The sequence below is a fragment of the Neofelis nebulosa genome, chromosome 2, assembly GCF_028018385.1.
Source record: "Neofelis nebulosa isolate mNeoNeb1 chromosome 2, mNeoNeb1.pri, whole genome shotgun sequence".
NCBI lineage: Eukaryota > Metazoa > Chordata > Mammalia > Carnivora > Felidae > Neofelis > Neofelis nebulosa.
This window is the reverse complement of record NC_080783.1, coordinates 149,556,976-149,573,316: the sequence shown is the minus strand read 5'-3', so window position 1 is coordinate 149,573,316 and position 16,341 is coordinate 149,556,976. Positions and strand designations below refer to the sequence as shown.

Below are 16,341 nucleotides of genomic sequence, written 5' to 3'. Positions count from 1 at the left end.
ATATGTAATATGTGTAATGGAATATTATTCAGTTATGAAAAGAATGAAATCTTGCCATTTGCAACAACATGGATAAAGCTACAGTATAATGCTAAGCAAAATAAGTCAGAGAAAGTCAGAGAAAGACAAATACCATATGATCTCACTCATATGTGGAATTTAAGAATCAAAACAAATGAGCAACAAAAAAAAAAGAGAAACAAAGCAATAATCAGAATATTAATTATAGAGAACAAACTGATGGTTACCAGTGGGAGGTGGGTGGGGGGAATGGGTGAAATAGGTGATGGGGATTGAAGAGTACACTTTTCATGATGAGCAGGGAGTTGAATCAGTATATGGTACACCTAAAACTAACATAACGCTGTTAACCATACTGGAATTAAAAGTAGAAGATTGATAAACAGACAAACAAAATACACAAATCTTTTAAAGTACATGTAAAATATTCATCAAGATAGATCACTTGTTTGGCCTTAAAATACCTAAATACATTTTAAAATATTGAACTCTTCCATTGTGAGCTCTCTGACCACAATGCAACTAAACTAGAAACCAACAGCAATAAGATAACTAGACATTAAACAAAACAACATACTTCTTTTTTTAAATGTTTACTTTTTTTTTTTAATTTTTGAGAGAGAGAGAGAAAGAGAGGAGGAGGGGCAGAGAAAGAGGAACAGAGAGAATCCCAAGCAGGCTCCATCTGTCAGTGCAGAGCCCAACGCGGGACTTGATCTCACGAACCGAGATCATGACCTGAGCTGAAATCAAGAGTTGGATGTGTAACTGACTGAGCCACCCAGGCACCCCCAAAACAAAATACTTCTAAATGACCCATGAGTCAAAGAAGAAAGCACACATTTCAATTTGAATGATAATGAATATGCAACATATCAAATTTTGTGAGATACAGTTATATCAGTCCTTAGAGAAAAATCTATTAACTCTAAATGCTTCTATTAGAATAGAGCTAAAAACAAATATTAAATAGTCCATGGGGGGGGGAACCAAAAGTTACTTCTTTGAAAATATTAATGGAAATGAATTCTTGATTTCTTTCCAGACATAAACAAAAGAAACCAAACAAAAATCTGACATCACGTTCCTTCTCATTCCAATAGGTGGTAGCTCCCACGATACCAGCGTTCAACTGGTTAAGACAAAGATTATCTTTGACTCTTCTCTCTCATGCCGCATATGTAATCCATTGGCAAATCATGTTGACTGTACTGCAAAATATACCTACATTTTGACCACCTCACATTATCTCCACTGTTACACTCTACTCCCTGCCATCATCACCAGTGACATGGACTTGGGTAGACCAGTGAAGCCGTCCTCCAACTGGTGTCCCTATTTCCACCTTTTCCCTCCTGCAATCTATTCTCCACATGACAGCCAGAACTATCCTCCTACAAATAAATTGGATGATATGACTTACCTAGCTAGAACTTTCCAATAAATATCCAACACAGAATAAAATCCAACCAAAATCCTTACCTACAAAGTCCTACGTAATCTAGCTCTGGCTTTCTCTCTGATCTATCTTCCAGGATTTATTTTATTCAGCTTATCCTCAAAGACTGCAAAACAGCCTCCTGCCTCAAGGCCTTTGGACTTCCTGGGTTATTTTTGTTGTTTTTCAAGCCTTTCCTCACCAGGATTACAAAAATGGTAATTTAAAATTCTAACATGCTTTCCTCATTGCCTAGCTTTTTCTATGAAGAGAAACTATCCTTCTTTCATCAACTATTTAGTTATCCTGATGTTAAATTCTATAAAAAAAAAAAAAAGATAAAAAAGCAAGATGCTTTTTAAAGAAAACTTTTATTCTTTCCCCTTATTTTTCTTTTATTTGTCTTTTTTCAAAATAATGATATTGTGGTATAATAAAAATATATATTTGGTCTTTGTTCCTGGCTTCTGGCACACAGTTCCTAAAAACCTTGGAATTTCCTGAGTCATACAAGTGTCTTTTGTTATTCATAACAATCCCCTTTAACCACATCTGAGTTTATGCTAATGAGGTGACTCAGGGTGGTGCCCATAGATAGCTTCAGGATGGGGACTAGTCACCAGAAGGGCAAAAAAGTGGCTAGAGGGTGGGAATTTAAGAGAGAGGAGGGGGTGCCAGAGTCTGAGTTACATAAACTTTTGAACAAAGAGATTCCAAGAGATTCCCAGTTGATGAACACAGTGATATGCCAGGAAGGTGGCATACCCAGACAGGGCATGGAAGTTCTGAGTCCCCCACCTTCCATACCTTGCCCTATATGCATCTCTTCCATTTAGCTATTCCTGAGTTGAATTCTTTATAATAAACTGGGAAACCTGTTTTCCTGAAATTGTGAGCTGTTCTAACCCAGTATCAAACCTGGGGGAGTGCAGGATTGTGGGAGCCACTGAATTGGTAGTTAGCCAAACAGTAGCATGAATAGCCTGGACAAGCCCTCTGTGGCTGGCATCTCAAGTATAGATAGTCCTGTGGGACTGAGCCCTTAAACCTGTGGAGTTTGACACTAACTCAGAGTTGAATATCTAGTTTGTATGAGAGGATGTGACAATTTCAGAGATGTCATTCCTCAGCATCATCTAAAGGTGACGGGTGAGGGTTTGCTTGCATTTAGCATCATTATCACTCAAGGATTTAGAGATACTTGATGTGATTCAAACCACTGCAGTTATTATCCTTAATGATGTTCAAATCACATCATTCTTTGGCTGGTAGAAGTCTTACAAATTGGCTCCAGAATCCTTTTGACATGACCCTAATAGTCTTTGATACCCAGAAGGAAGCATTTTTAATATATTTAAGTCATATTTTAACTGAAATAACAAGCATGGAATCAAAGGAAAGGACCGTACTATTTTGTCTGGTCCTTTTAAGAGGGTCCCTATGTTGACCAGAAAAACAGAAGCACCTCAGTCTTTAGCATCTTAACATACTTTATATTTTCAAAATGCAGGACTGAAAATTTTTCATAGCAATTTGGTTTAACAAAAATTCTCAGAATGGGTCCGCATCTATATTCAATGCATTTATTTATTCACATATAAATAAAATAGGACTTCTTGTTTAGAAGACATGGGGACAGAGGGTTGAAACCAGGAATAGAGATAACACTACGATTATTCTTTGTGATTCAATATTAAGTATTATTAATAACATTTAATTTAATACTACTAATAGGACACTGTTGTAGCTTATTAAGGTTAGATGTTTCATTTACTCGATTAAACTTGAGTTTTTTTGGGTTTTTTTTACTGGCAAAGATTTTTTTAAATTTAATTTAATTTTGAAACATTTTTAACTGAGTATAGTTGACACATAATGTTACATTAGCTTTGGATGTACAGCACAGTGATTCAACATCTTTATACATCATGCTATGTTTACCACAAGTGTAACTACCACCTATTGCTATACAATATTATAATATCATTGACTATATTCCCTATGCTGTGTCTTTTATTCCTGTGACTTATTCATTCCATAACTGGAAGCCTGTATCTCCCAATCCCCTTCACCCATTTTACCCATCTCTCTCCCCTTCCCTTTGGCAACCATTAGTTTTTCTCTGTATTTATTTGTCTGATTCTTTTTGTTTGTTTATTCATTGCTTTGTTTTGTTTTGTTTTTAGATTCCACATATGAGTAAAATCATATGGTATTTGTCTTTCTCAATAACTGGATTAAATTTGAAGGAACTATTGACCTTGATTAAAGTAATATAAACTGCGAACGTTTATGGGAAGATTTTAAGTTTCCTTTAAGAAGTGTTTCTGGGAAAGGAAATATCTTGACCACAGAAAGACTGCCTGGACTAGAATTATAAGTATATGGTAGGCTGAACATATAGACTCTGTATTCATTACTTATGTTTAAAGATCTATTGTATAATTAATCATGTGTTTAATTAATAGTAATAAAACTATTCATCGCCCTGCAAATAAAGTTCATTAAATAGATAAATATGGTAAACTGTAAACTCAGATGGCATTTGCTGACAAGAAAAAAAAAAGCCATTCTCTCCAGTAAATAGGAAATGGAATTTACATTCTCATAATTTTTTTAGAATGACATCATTTCTGATGTTAGTCCCCTGATTTCAGCTAATGATTTTAGTTAATGAGCTCAGTTGTCTTTATTTTAAATAATACTAGTCTCACTAATGCTGAAAAAAAGTTTCTATATAACCACTAAAATTTTGTATGGTACTTATGCTATTATTTAACAATTTAAGAACATAGGTCTCAGGGACCAGAGATCAGTGTCACTCTTTGTGCAGTTTATCTTTATATGTTATTATCAGTATCCACAGAATAAGCTAGACTATTGGAATAGACATGTTTCATTACTATTGTTAAATGAATTCATAAAGTCTTAAAATTCCATTAGGTTACCCCACTCTACCCTTCCTCCTTCAGGTAGTGTTTTATAACTCCTGTTTTGAAGGACAACCTGGTATTAGGAAGAGAGTAAGACAGATTCAGTTCTGAATGCAACTCTGCCAGTTATAAATTGTGTTACTTTGGTTAAGTACTTAGCTCTCTAAGTGTGTTTTCTTCTGGGCAAAGGAAAAGGTAATAAAACCTACTCTGAATGGTACTATTAATTGAAATGAAACTGAATGACATGCCACACACATAATAATTGTCAGATATGAGAAGCTCTTTCCCTTATGATACCAGTGCCTTGGTACTAATGTTAACTCAGATTTTTGATTCAGTTTAACATTTATTGAGTGCCCAACACATGCTGGGCACTGGGATAGACACAAATGCAAAGATGTGTAAGTTCTGGCCCCTGCCCTCAAACAACTAAGAGCCTATCACGAAGAGACCAGCACATGCGTGAGAACTCATATCATCTGAACAGAGATAAGAACTACCAAGATCAGTTTACATTTCTTGTCCTTTATGATAAATACTAATTTTATTGTAAAAGCATAACAGAAAATAAATTGGATTCACTTTTGCATAAATCTAGAATATTTTAGCTAAATATGCTTTATTCTTATAATTTTTTTTAATGTTTTTTTATTTTTGAGAGAGAGACAGAGTACAAGACGGGGATGGGGCAGAGAGAGAGGGAGACACAGAATCTGAAGCAGGCTCCAGGCTCTGAGCTGTCAGCACAGAGCCCGACACGGGGCTCAAACTCACGAACTGCAAGACCATGACCTGAACTGAAGTCGACGCTCAACTGACTGAGCCACCTGGGCACCCCAGCTTTATTTTTATAAATGTTAACCTAGCCTTATAAATAGAATATATTTACATACTGTCTTAAGGTATTTTCTTATTCTTTTTTATTTTACTTGAGAGAGAGAGAGAGAGAGAGAGAGAGAATGCGACTACATGAGTTGGAGAGGGGTGGAGGGAGAAAGAGGGAGAGACAATCTTAAGCAGGCTCCATGCTAAGTGACCTTGAAATCATGACCTGTACTGAAATCAAGAGTCAGATGCTTAACAGACTGAGCCACCCAGGTGCCCCTCTTTTTGTTTAATTTACCAAATAAGAAGTCTGGTATTTTCAGTAAGTCACATTTCTAATTTGCTTAGTTGCCTTATAAGTAGCTCCTTCAAGAAAAGACAAATAATATTTCTTAAATGTCAGCCCTGTACAAGTATTCTACCAGATGCTTTGTGTGCTTCAAAACATGTAACTTATATAAGGAAGCTCTAGGTTCTAATGATTTTTTATGAAGCACATCAATCCAAATATGCTTGTATAGAGATTCCATTGTGTGTTGAATTTCCTATTTCAGTTAAACCTTTCTGAACTTGCGATTGCCTTAACTTGTCCTTGCCATAATTCAGGTAACTTCCTTTTGAATGTACAGCTTATTTCTTGTGCAAGGAACAAGATGACTTTATACAGCTTGTTATCTACAAGGAAACTCCCCTAAGACTATCAGCAGAAGCTTTGCAGGCCAAAAGGAAGAGGCACAATATATCCAAACTGCTGAAAGGCAAAAAACCAACCAAGAATACTCTACTGGTAAGATTATCATTCAGAACTGAAGGAGAGATAAAGAGTTTTCCAGACAAGCAAAAGCTAAAGGAGTTCATCACTACCAAAGTGGCCTCACAAGAAATGTTAAAAGTACTTCTTTAAGTTGAAAAGAAAGAGCATTAATTAATAGCACAAAAACATATGAAAGTAAAAATCTCATTGGTAAAGGTAAGTAAGTTTACAGCAAGGTAGAGGATTATTATAAAACTGCTATGAATGTTAAAAGACAAAAGTAGTAAAAATAACCTTAATACTTAGTTAAGGGACACACAGTATAAAGAAATGTAAAATGTGACTTCAAATAAATAAATAAAATTTGGGAGGGAGTAAAAATGTAGACTTTCAGAATTTGACAAAATTTAAGTTGCTAATCAACTTAAAATAAGCCATTATATATACATATATATATACATATACATATATGTATGTATGTATGTTATATATATATGTATACGTATGTTGTATACAACATGTAGCAAATATATATATGTATATATGTTATATACACAACATATATATACATAACAAATATATGTATATATGTATATATATATTTGTATATATGTATATATATATTTGTATATATATATTTGTTATATTTGAGCCTCATGTTAACCAAAAAGCAAAATCCTATAGTAGACATACAAAAAACAATAAGAAAGAAATATAGGCACAATACTAAATAAAGTCATAAAAACACAGAATAGAGCAAGAGAAGAAGAAACAGAAAGAAACTACAAAACAGTCAAAAAACAATAGGCAACAAGTACATACCTATCAATAGTTACTTTAAGTGTAAGTGGATTAAATACTCCAATTAAAAGACATAAAGTAGCTGAATGGACATATAAACAAGAACCATCTATATGCTTGCTGCCTATAAGAGACTCACTTCAGATATAAAAACACACAAAGAATGAAGGTGAAGGGACGGAAAAAAAATTTCCATGCAGATGGAAACCAAAAGAAAGCTGGAGGAGCTATGCTTACATCAGACAAAATGGACTAAAACAAAGGCTATAGTAAAAGACAAAGATATTACATAATGATAAAGGAGTCAATCCAATAGGAGGATATACCATTTGTAAATTTTTATGCATCCAACATAGGAGCACCCAAAGATATAAAACAAATTCTAATAGATTTAAAGGAAGGAGTTCACATTAATACAATAGACTTTAATACCCCATTTACATCAATGGATAAATTATCCAGATAAAAAACCAATATGGAATCACTGGCCTTTAATGACACATTAGATCAGATGGACTAAATAGATATATACAAAACATTCTATCCAAAAGCAGCAGAATATATATCCTTCTCAGTGCACATGGAACATTCTCGAGGATAAATCATACATTAGGTCACTAATCAAGTCTCAATAAGTTTCAGACTGAAATCATATGAAACATCTTTTCTGACCACAAAGATATGAAACTAAAAATCAATTAGAAGAAGAAAATGGAAAAGTCACAAATATATGAAGATTAAACAACATGCTACTGAATAACCAACGTGTCAATGAAGAAACCAAAGGGGAAATTTAAAAATGCCATTAAAATACAAATACAACTTACCAAAATCTATGGGATGCAGCAAAATCTGTTCTAAGAGGAAAGTGCATAGTGATACAGGCCTACTTCAAGAAACAAGAAAAATCTCCAACTATCTAACTTTACATTTCAAGGAACTAGAAAAAAAAAGATCAATGAACTAAGAGCTGGCTCTTTGAAAACATAAATAAAATTGGCAAACCTTTAGCTAGACTAACTCAGGAAAAAAGAGGGCTCAAATAAATTTTTTTAAAAAGGAGATTTACAACTGATACCACAGAAATACAAAGGATCATAAGAGACTACTATGAACAATTATATACAAGCAAATTGGCCAACCAAAAAGAAACGGATAAATTCCTAGAAAAATACAATCTTCCAAGCCTGAATAATGAAGAAATAAACTTTTGAATATGTTGATTACCAGTAATATTAAAGCAGTAATCAAAACCCTCCCAACAAACAAGAGTCTAAGACAAGACAGATTCATTGGTGAATATTACCAAATATGTAAAGAAGAGTTAATACCAATGCTTGTCAAATTCTTCCAAAACAAAGAGGAGACAATGCTTCCTAACGCATTTTACAAGGATACTATAAAAAAAGAAAACTACAGAAAAATATCTCTGATGAACATAGATGCAAAATCCTCAACAAAATACTAGCAAACTAAATTCAACAATAAATTAAAGGGATCATCAAGTGGGATTTATTCCATGGATGCAAGGATGATTCAACATCTGCCAATCAATCAATGTGATATATCATATTAACAAAATGAAGGCTAAAAATCAAAGATCATCTCAGTAGATACAGGAAAAACATTTGACAAATTTCAACATCCATTTATGATAATAACTTTCAACAAAGTGGGTATAGAGGTAATGTACCTCAACATAATAAAGCCATATATAACAAACCTAAGCTAACATCATATTAAAGGGTGAAAGGCTGAAAGTCTTTCCTCTAAGATCAGGAACAAGACAAGGATGCCCACTACTACTACGTTTAGCTCAACATAGTATTAGAAGTTCTAGCCATGGCAGTTAAGCAAGAAATAGAAATAAAATGCATCCAAACAGAAAGGGAATGGGGAGCCAGGTTGGCTCAGTGGGTTGAGTGTCCAAACTCTTGATTTTGGCTCAGGTCATGATCTCACAGTTTGTGGATTTGAGCCCTGCACTGGGCTCTGCACTGACAGTGTAGAGCCTGCGTAGGATTCTCTCTCTCTCTCTCTCTGGCTGCCCCTTCCCTACTCATGCTCTCTCTCTCTCTCTCTCTCAAAATAAATAAATAAATAAATAAATAAATAAATAAATAAATAAATAAACATGAAAAAAAGAAGAAAGGTAAGAAGTAAAACTATCACTATTTGAAGATAATATATTATATATAGAAAACCTGAAAGACTCAACTGGAAAACTGTAAGAACTAATAAATTAGTAAAGATGCAGGGTAAAAATCAATATACCAAAATCTGTTGTATTTCTATACACTAACAAAGAACTATTAGAGAAATTTAAAAAGCAATCCCATGTATAATTACATCAAAAGGAATAAAATATCTAGGAATAAATTTAACCAAGGAGGTGAGAGAACTGTATGCTGAAAAGTGTAAGATATTAACAAAAGAAATTGAAGAACAAATAATGTAATATATTCTGTACAAATGGAGTGAAAGAATTAATATTATTAACATTAATATTAAAATGCCCATAGGGGCACCTGGGTGGCTCAGTCAGTTATGCACCTGACTCTTGATTTTGGCTCAGGTTATGATCTCACAGTTTGTGAGATCGAGCCCTGTGTTGGACTCTGTGCTGACAGTGGGGAGCTTGCTTGGGATTCTCTTTCTCTTACTCTCTCTACTTCTTGCCTGCTTTCCCTCCTTCTCTCCTTCTCTTTCAAAATAAGTAAGCACACATAAATAAATAAATAAATAAATAAATAAATAAATAAATAAAATGTCCATACCCAAAGCAATCTATAGACTCAATGCAATCCCTATCAAAATTCCAATGACACATTCACATAAATAGAATGAATCCTAAAATTTGTATGGGACCTCAAAAGACCACGAATAGCCAAAACAATCTTGATAAGAACAACCAAGCTGAAGGTATCATGCTCCCTGATTTCAAACTATATTAAAAAAGTATGATAATGAAAACAATATGGTATTGACATAAAAAAAGTCACATAGATCAATGGAATGGAATAAATAGCCAAGAAATAAACCCATGCACATATGGTTAATTAACTTATAACAAAAGAGGCAAGAGTACACAATGGGTAAAAGATAGTCTCTTTAATAAATGGCCTTGGGAAAAGTGGACAGCCATATGCAAAAGAATGACATTAGACTACTCTCTAATACTATACACAAAAATAAACTCAAAATGAATTAAAGATTTTGATTTAAGACCTGAAACCATAAAACTCCTAGTAGAAAATATAGGCAATAAGTTCCTTGACATTATTCTTGGAAATTTTTTTTTAGATCTGACTCCAAAAGTGAAGGCAACAAAAGCAAAAATAAACAAGTGGAAATACATCCAATTGAAAACCTTCAGCAAAGTAAATCATCATAAAAATTAAAAGACAAGTTACTGAATTGGAGAAAACATTTCCAATTTATATATCCTATAAGAGGTTAATATCCAAAATATATTTTAAAAACTCACAAGGATGTAGAGAAAGGGAAACCCTCTTGCCCTGTTGGTGGGAATGCAAACTGGTACAGCCACTCTGGAGAAGAGGTTCCTTAAAAAACTAAAATTAGAATTACCCTGTGACCCAGCATTTTCACTATTAGATACCTACCCAAAGGATACAAAAATACAGATTCAAAGGGGTACATGCACCCCAATGTTTGTAGCAGCATTATCAACAATAGCCAAACTATGGAGAGGGTCCAACTGCCCATCGACTGATGAATAAAGATATGGTATACATACATAATGGAATATTACTTAGCGATCAAAATGAATGAAATCTTGCCATTTGCAACATGGATGGAGTTAGAATGCATTATTTTAAGTGAGATAAGTCAATCAGAAAAAGACAAATGCCATAAGATTTCAGTCATATATGGAATTTAAGAAACAAAACAGATGAACATATGGGAAGGGGGGAAAAGAGGAGAGAGGGAAACAAACCACAAGAGACTCTTAATGATAGAGAACAAACTGGGGATTGATGAAGCGAGATGGGTGGGAGATTGTTTAGATGGGTGATGGATATTAAGGAGGGCACTTGTGATAAGCACTGGGTGCTGTATATAGAGATGAATCCCTGAATTCTACTCCAGAAAACAATATCGCACTACACGTTAACTAAAATTTAAGTTAAAAAAAATAAGAGGGGTAGAAAGTGGGAAAAAAACACCCATACAACTCAACAGTGAAACAAAACAGTCAATTAAAAAATGGACATAGGAGGGGCGCCTGGGTGGCTCAGTGGGTTAAGCGTCAGACTTCAACTCAGGTCACGATCTCACGGTCCGTGAGTTTGAGCCCCGCGTCAGGCTCTGGGCTGATGGCTCAGAGCCTGGAGCCTGCTTCAGATTCTGTGTCTCCCTCTCTCTCTCTGCCCCTCCCCTGTTCATGCTCTGTCTCAAAAATAAATAAACGTTAAAAAAAAAAATTAAAAAAAAAATGGACATAGGATCTAAATAGGCACTTTTTTTCCCCATAAAGATATACAGATGACCAACAGGCACATGAAAAGGTGTTTAACATCACTAGTCATCAGGGAAATACAAATCAAGACCACAATGACTTATCACTTCACACCTGTTGGAATGGCTATTATCAAAAAGACAAGAAATAACTAGTGTTCATGAAGATGTGAAGATGGGAACTCACATGCACTGTTGGAAGGAAGGTAAACTGGTGCAGGCATTATGGAAAACAGTATGGAGTTTCATAAAGAAATTAAAAATAAATAAGTTATGGAGGTGAAAAATACAGCTTAGGGAATATAGTACTAATATAAAGTAAAAGTAAAAATAGAACTACCATATGATCAGGGCACCTGGGTGGCTCAGTTGGTTGAGTCCAGCTCTTGGTTTCGGCTCAGGTCATGATCTCATGGTTTGTGAGTTCAAGCCCCAGATCAGGCTCTGTGCTAACAGCACAGAGCCTGTTTGGGATGGATTCTCTGTCTCCTCTTTCTTTGCCTCTCCCCTTCTCTCTCTTTCTAAATAAATTCCAAAAAATTAAAAAAAAAAAAAAACCTAAAAAAAAGAACTACCATATGATCCAACAGTTCTACCTCTGAGCATTTCATCAGAAAAAAAAATAATAACACTAATTCAAAAAGATAAATGCACCCCTATGTTAATTGGAACATTATTTATAATAGCCAAGATATGAAAAGAACCTAAGTGTCTAACAATGGATGAATGGATAAAGAAGATATGGTATAAACACACACACACACACACACACACACACACGCAAAATGGAATACTACTCAGCCATAAAAATAAATGGAATACTACCATTTGTGTTAACATGGATGGACCTTGAGGGCATTATGCTAAATGAAATAAGTCAGACAGAGAAATACAAATATTATATGATCTCACTTATACGTGGAATCCAAAAAACAAAACAGGTGAAGAAACAAAACAAAATTTATGGATTCAGAGAACAGAGTGGTGGTGGCAGGGTAGAAGGGGGTGTTGCCAAATGTCCAAAATGAGTAAAGGGTGTTGGGAGGTACACACTTCCAGCTGTGAAATAAATAGGTCATGGGGATGTGATGTGTGGCATGGGGACACAGTCAATGGTACTGTAGTGCATATTCGAAGGTTGCCAGGAGAATAGATCATGAAAGTTTTCATCATAAGAAGAAAAAATACTTTTGGTAACTTATGGTGACAGATGGCGGCTGGACTTACTGTGGTGATCATTTGCTGTGTGTACAGGTGTCGACTCATCATGTTGTACACTCAAGATAATATAATATTTATGTCAACTATGTTTCAATTTTAAAAAGAGTTAAAGACCTTCTTTAGTAATGTCAGGAAAATAACATGATACTCACTAGTCATCACTCACCTTTGGACCTGGTAATCCAGGTAACCCAGGATTTCCATGTGGCCCTGGTATGCCCTGCAAATAGTAAAAAAGGTCAGATCGTTCTTAGAACAGTTTTAGATACAAATAACAGTCAGTATAAATATTTCATAGCATAATTTAATTAAAATGAATGTTACCTCTTTTTTTTTTTTCCACAAAGCTTTTTTTAATTTTTTCTGAGATGTTGGATTGTTCAGTCTTGGAAAGGAGAGCTACACTAGAGCAGTACTGCAGTTTCTGTCTTTTGATTCAAAACACTGTCTTGAGGTGTTTTACCTCCTTTATTTTTCACCCCTATCTCCAGCTATACACATAGTGCTACTTCTAGAACCTGTGCAGAGTAAGAAGCCTAAAAATAAGGAAGTGCAAATGTTTACTCTTCTGTCAACATGTGTTAACCCTTTCTTGTACTTGAGTTTTTACTTATGCCATTATGTATCTCTTAAAGACTCATTTAACTTTACCCCCTACAGCTGCCCAAATCATTCTTCAAGTGTCAGCTAGATCCCACCTCAGTTTTATTTAATTTATTCTTTTAGATAAATAAATATTATGTGGGGCTTGAGCTCACAACCCTGAGATCGAGACCTGAACTGAGACCAAGAGTCTGACACTTAACCAACTGGGCCACCCAGGTGCCCCCCCCACCTCTTTTTTAAATCCTAGATACACCATGATAAAGTGATTTCTCTTTCTTACTAGCTTTCATAGAAATTGCTACATGTAAAGTTAATTTGTACTTAACTGTATATCGCTTTAGGACATTTATTAGACTGTTCTAATCTGTTACTTAACTATTTTATTGCCCTTTTAACTACTTTATGACATGTGCCATTTAGTTCTAGGATTAAAAATTTTTTGAAAACGGACTGTTTTTAGTATTACCAGTATAGCGCTTGGAACATATTAGACACTCAATAAATATTTGTTGGTTTGAATTTAATAACTGCTTCTATTTACTGAGTGCCTACTATATGTAAATAACTGTGTTAATGCTTTACATTTCTTATTACTAATCCTTATAACAATCCTGCAAGGTGGCTATTTTTACTCCCCTTTACAAGTGAAGAAACTTAAGCTTATGGAACCATCAAGTGGAGGAACTAAGATCCACCTCTAGAAAACCTTCCAGGTCTCCAGGTCCCCTACAATCATTTGGATTTGGTACCCTTGTCTCAGCTCTTCAGCCATACCTCTCTCTTAACATATAATATATAGCTAGTAATTACTTATTTTTCTGTCTTTTCAATTCTGAAGTAATAGAGCATCGTGTTTCAGAAAGGAAAGGGGTGTCAGCAATGGCAATATTGGAAGTATATCTAGCAAGACTAAAACTAAGGAAAAAAGATTCGATTTTATGATATGTCATTTGCAACCTTCAAAAATTATTAGATTAAATTATTATTAAAATAAATTTTAATAAAATAGATGGAAAAATTTATGGGCCTTTACACATAAGCATTGATGTAGGGCCACGGCATAAACTATTATTTTATAAAGTTCAATAGTGCAACAACAGTGAGCTAGGACAATAACTAGGAAAAATTAATAACAGTGAAAGTTTGAGGGTTTTTTTTTGAAAAGGGATAATGGTTTGGTTGTTGCCACATGAGCTAAAATCTAGGGAGAGAAAAAAATGTGAAGTTGCAAGTTTTAAGTTAAATAATGGAATGGAGATAAAATTAGGAACACAAATGTAATAATTAGCCTGGAGAAGAGGAATACTGTTCCTTCCTTAAAGAAAGGATTAGACAAATAAGTGAAAAAAATAGACAGAAATGAGGGAAGGAAACTGGTGTACTAAGAGAATAGATGGAGACTCAGACTGAAGGTCTTGCTGTAGGAGAACAGCCTCAGTAGTGGATAGGGAATGGGATTGGTACAGAGAGAGATCCAGTCCCCAGAAAGGTGGGATCCAGACAGAGAGCCAGAAGGATGGAAACGGTCTGCCGGCTATGGGAGAGTGGGCGCGTGGATGAGAGACTGTAGGAGGAATGTGATAGGTCAAGTATAGAGAAGTGAAACAAATGTTTAACCGCGGCTACAGCCAGTGAGCGTTCGTCTGAGCCTTCTTGTCAGTATGAGGACAGGAGTTGAATGTGAATATGGACGACTTAAAGTAATATTTCAGGATGCTTTTTCACTATATTGTGTGTAAGATAGACAAAAATCGGGACAGAAAGTGGATTATACACGGCATGTGCATCTGTCTTTATAACACACGGTTGCAGTTCCTTTTCTGGCTCTTGGAAGAATTTCTGTCAGTAAAAGTCCACATTTATTTTTTAGGTTTGAAAGAAACAAATTTTAACACAGCAGTAAATCTTTTGTTGGACATGTGTAATGTGAGAAACCACTGCTGATCCTTAAGGCAGCTTTTTCCTCAGGTTAATTATTTTTCTAGTCAGTAGCTCCAGCATTTTCCACTATGTAATCCAGGAATGTACTATTTTAAGGCAACCCACTCCTCTTCATTTCCCAAAGCAAATGAACCCCACCTCGAACTATCAACCACCCATGAGATCGCTTTATAACTAAGAATAATGTTACAAGTAGCACTAATTTATAAATTTGATAATCCTTCTCAGGCAGGTTCACAGAGAGTGCCTTGGCTGGGTGTTTACGGTCAAATAAACAAGCTGCACGTGTTCCTGAGTTTCTCTTGAATTGGCAAAGGTAGACTAAGTTTGAAGACCCAGGCAGGTTTCCAAAGGAAGTACATACTGTACGATGCTGGGGAAAAAAAAACATACTGCAGTGTTACTAATTCTAACAGCAGTGGGACACAGAGCCCATTTACTCACCCGTGGACCTCTCCTTCCTGATGGGCCTGGGATGCCTGCTGGACCAGGCGGACCCTTGGAAAACAAATGCCAAGATGTTAGGCACAATTATAGACACATCTTTTCTCACAAGACTTATTAAGATTCCCACTTTAGGGCTTTGTTTTCAGTCCCCAGTTCCCAGCTGATGATGATTTTAAAGTAATATGAATCCCCTCACCCTAATCAGCAGGGGTGAGAGTTGAAACTCAAGTGTCCTCTTTAATCTGGCCAGAAATGGCCGTAGGAAGTCTGTGACTTATGGTTACCGCCACTGTATCTGGCTTTTACAGGAACCATAACTAGTAGTTTTGTGGGTAACTTTTACCTAAATTTACTTTTACTACTGAAGGCAGAATTCAATTTAGGGTTGGGAGACCAACAACTACAGGTCGTTTCAGACACATTTCAAAAGACTTGCCTGGAAAAATTAAAGCACTGACTATGTTATGTTCTCTTAAAAGGCTTACAGCAAGGATCTGTATAATGTGTTAAACTGTTATGAGATCCTTCTTGTATATTCAGTAATAAATCTGCCTTGCACCAAGTATAGCATACCAGGAGTTCAGTCAGAGACTTAAATGGTTTGCAAAACAAAGTAGGAAAGCAAACATTGATCAATTTTTAAAGCATTCTGATTAAATATATTAAATAATATTAAATATATTAAATAATATTAAATAAATATTAAATATGTTAAGTAATATTGAATAGGAAGAAGTAGTTTCCTTTTTTACTTCCTCACGTGATGACTTATGTCGTCTTTTTTTACTTTAACAATCAACTGGGGCAGAACAAATGTTCATTTGAGACATGGTTAACATATGCATTCATTCATGTTGCATTCACTTAAT

General features: G+C 35.0%; 1 protein-coding gene across 5 annotated transcripts in view; it reads right to left on the bottom strand.

The window, feature by feature from the left end:
• The window catches only part of COL24A1 (collagen type XXIV alpha 1 chain), a 403,184-nt gene that overhangs the window by 355,807 nt on the left and 31,036 nt on the right, over positions 1–16,341 (bottom strand). For all 5 annotated transcript variants that reach the window (XM_058716744.1, XM_058716741.1, XM_058716742.1 and 2 more), the window contains 2 exons: positions 15,470–15,523; positions 12,645–12,698 (listed from right to left, as the gene is read on the bottom strand). In XM_058716744.1, coding sequence (XP_058572727.1) covers positions 12,645–12,698; positions 15,470–15,523 — 108 coding nt within the window. The remainder of the gene's footprint in view (positions 1–12,644; positions 12,699–15,469; positions 15,524–16,341) is intronic.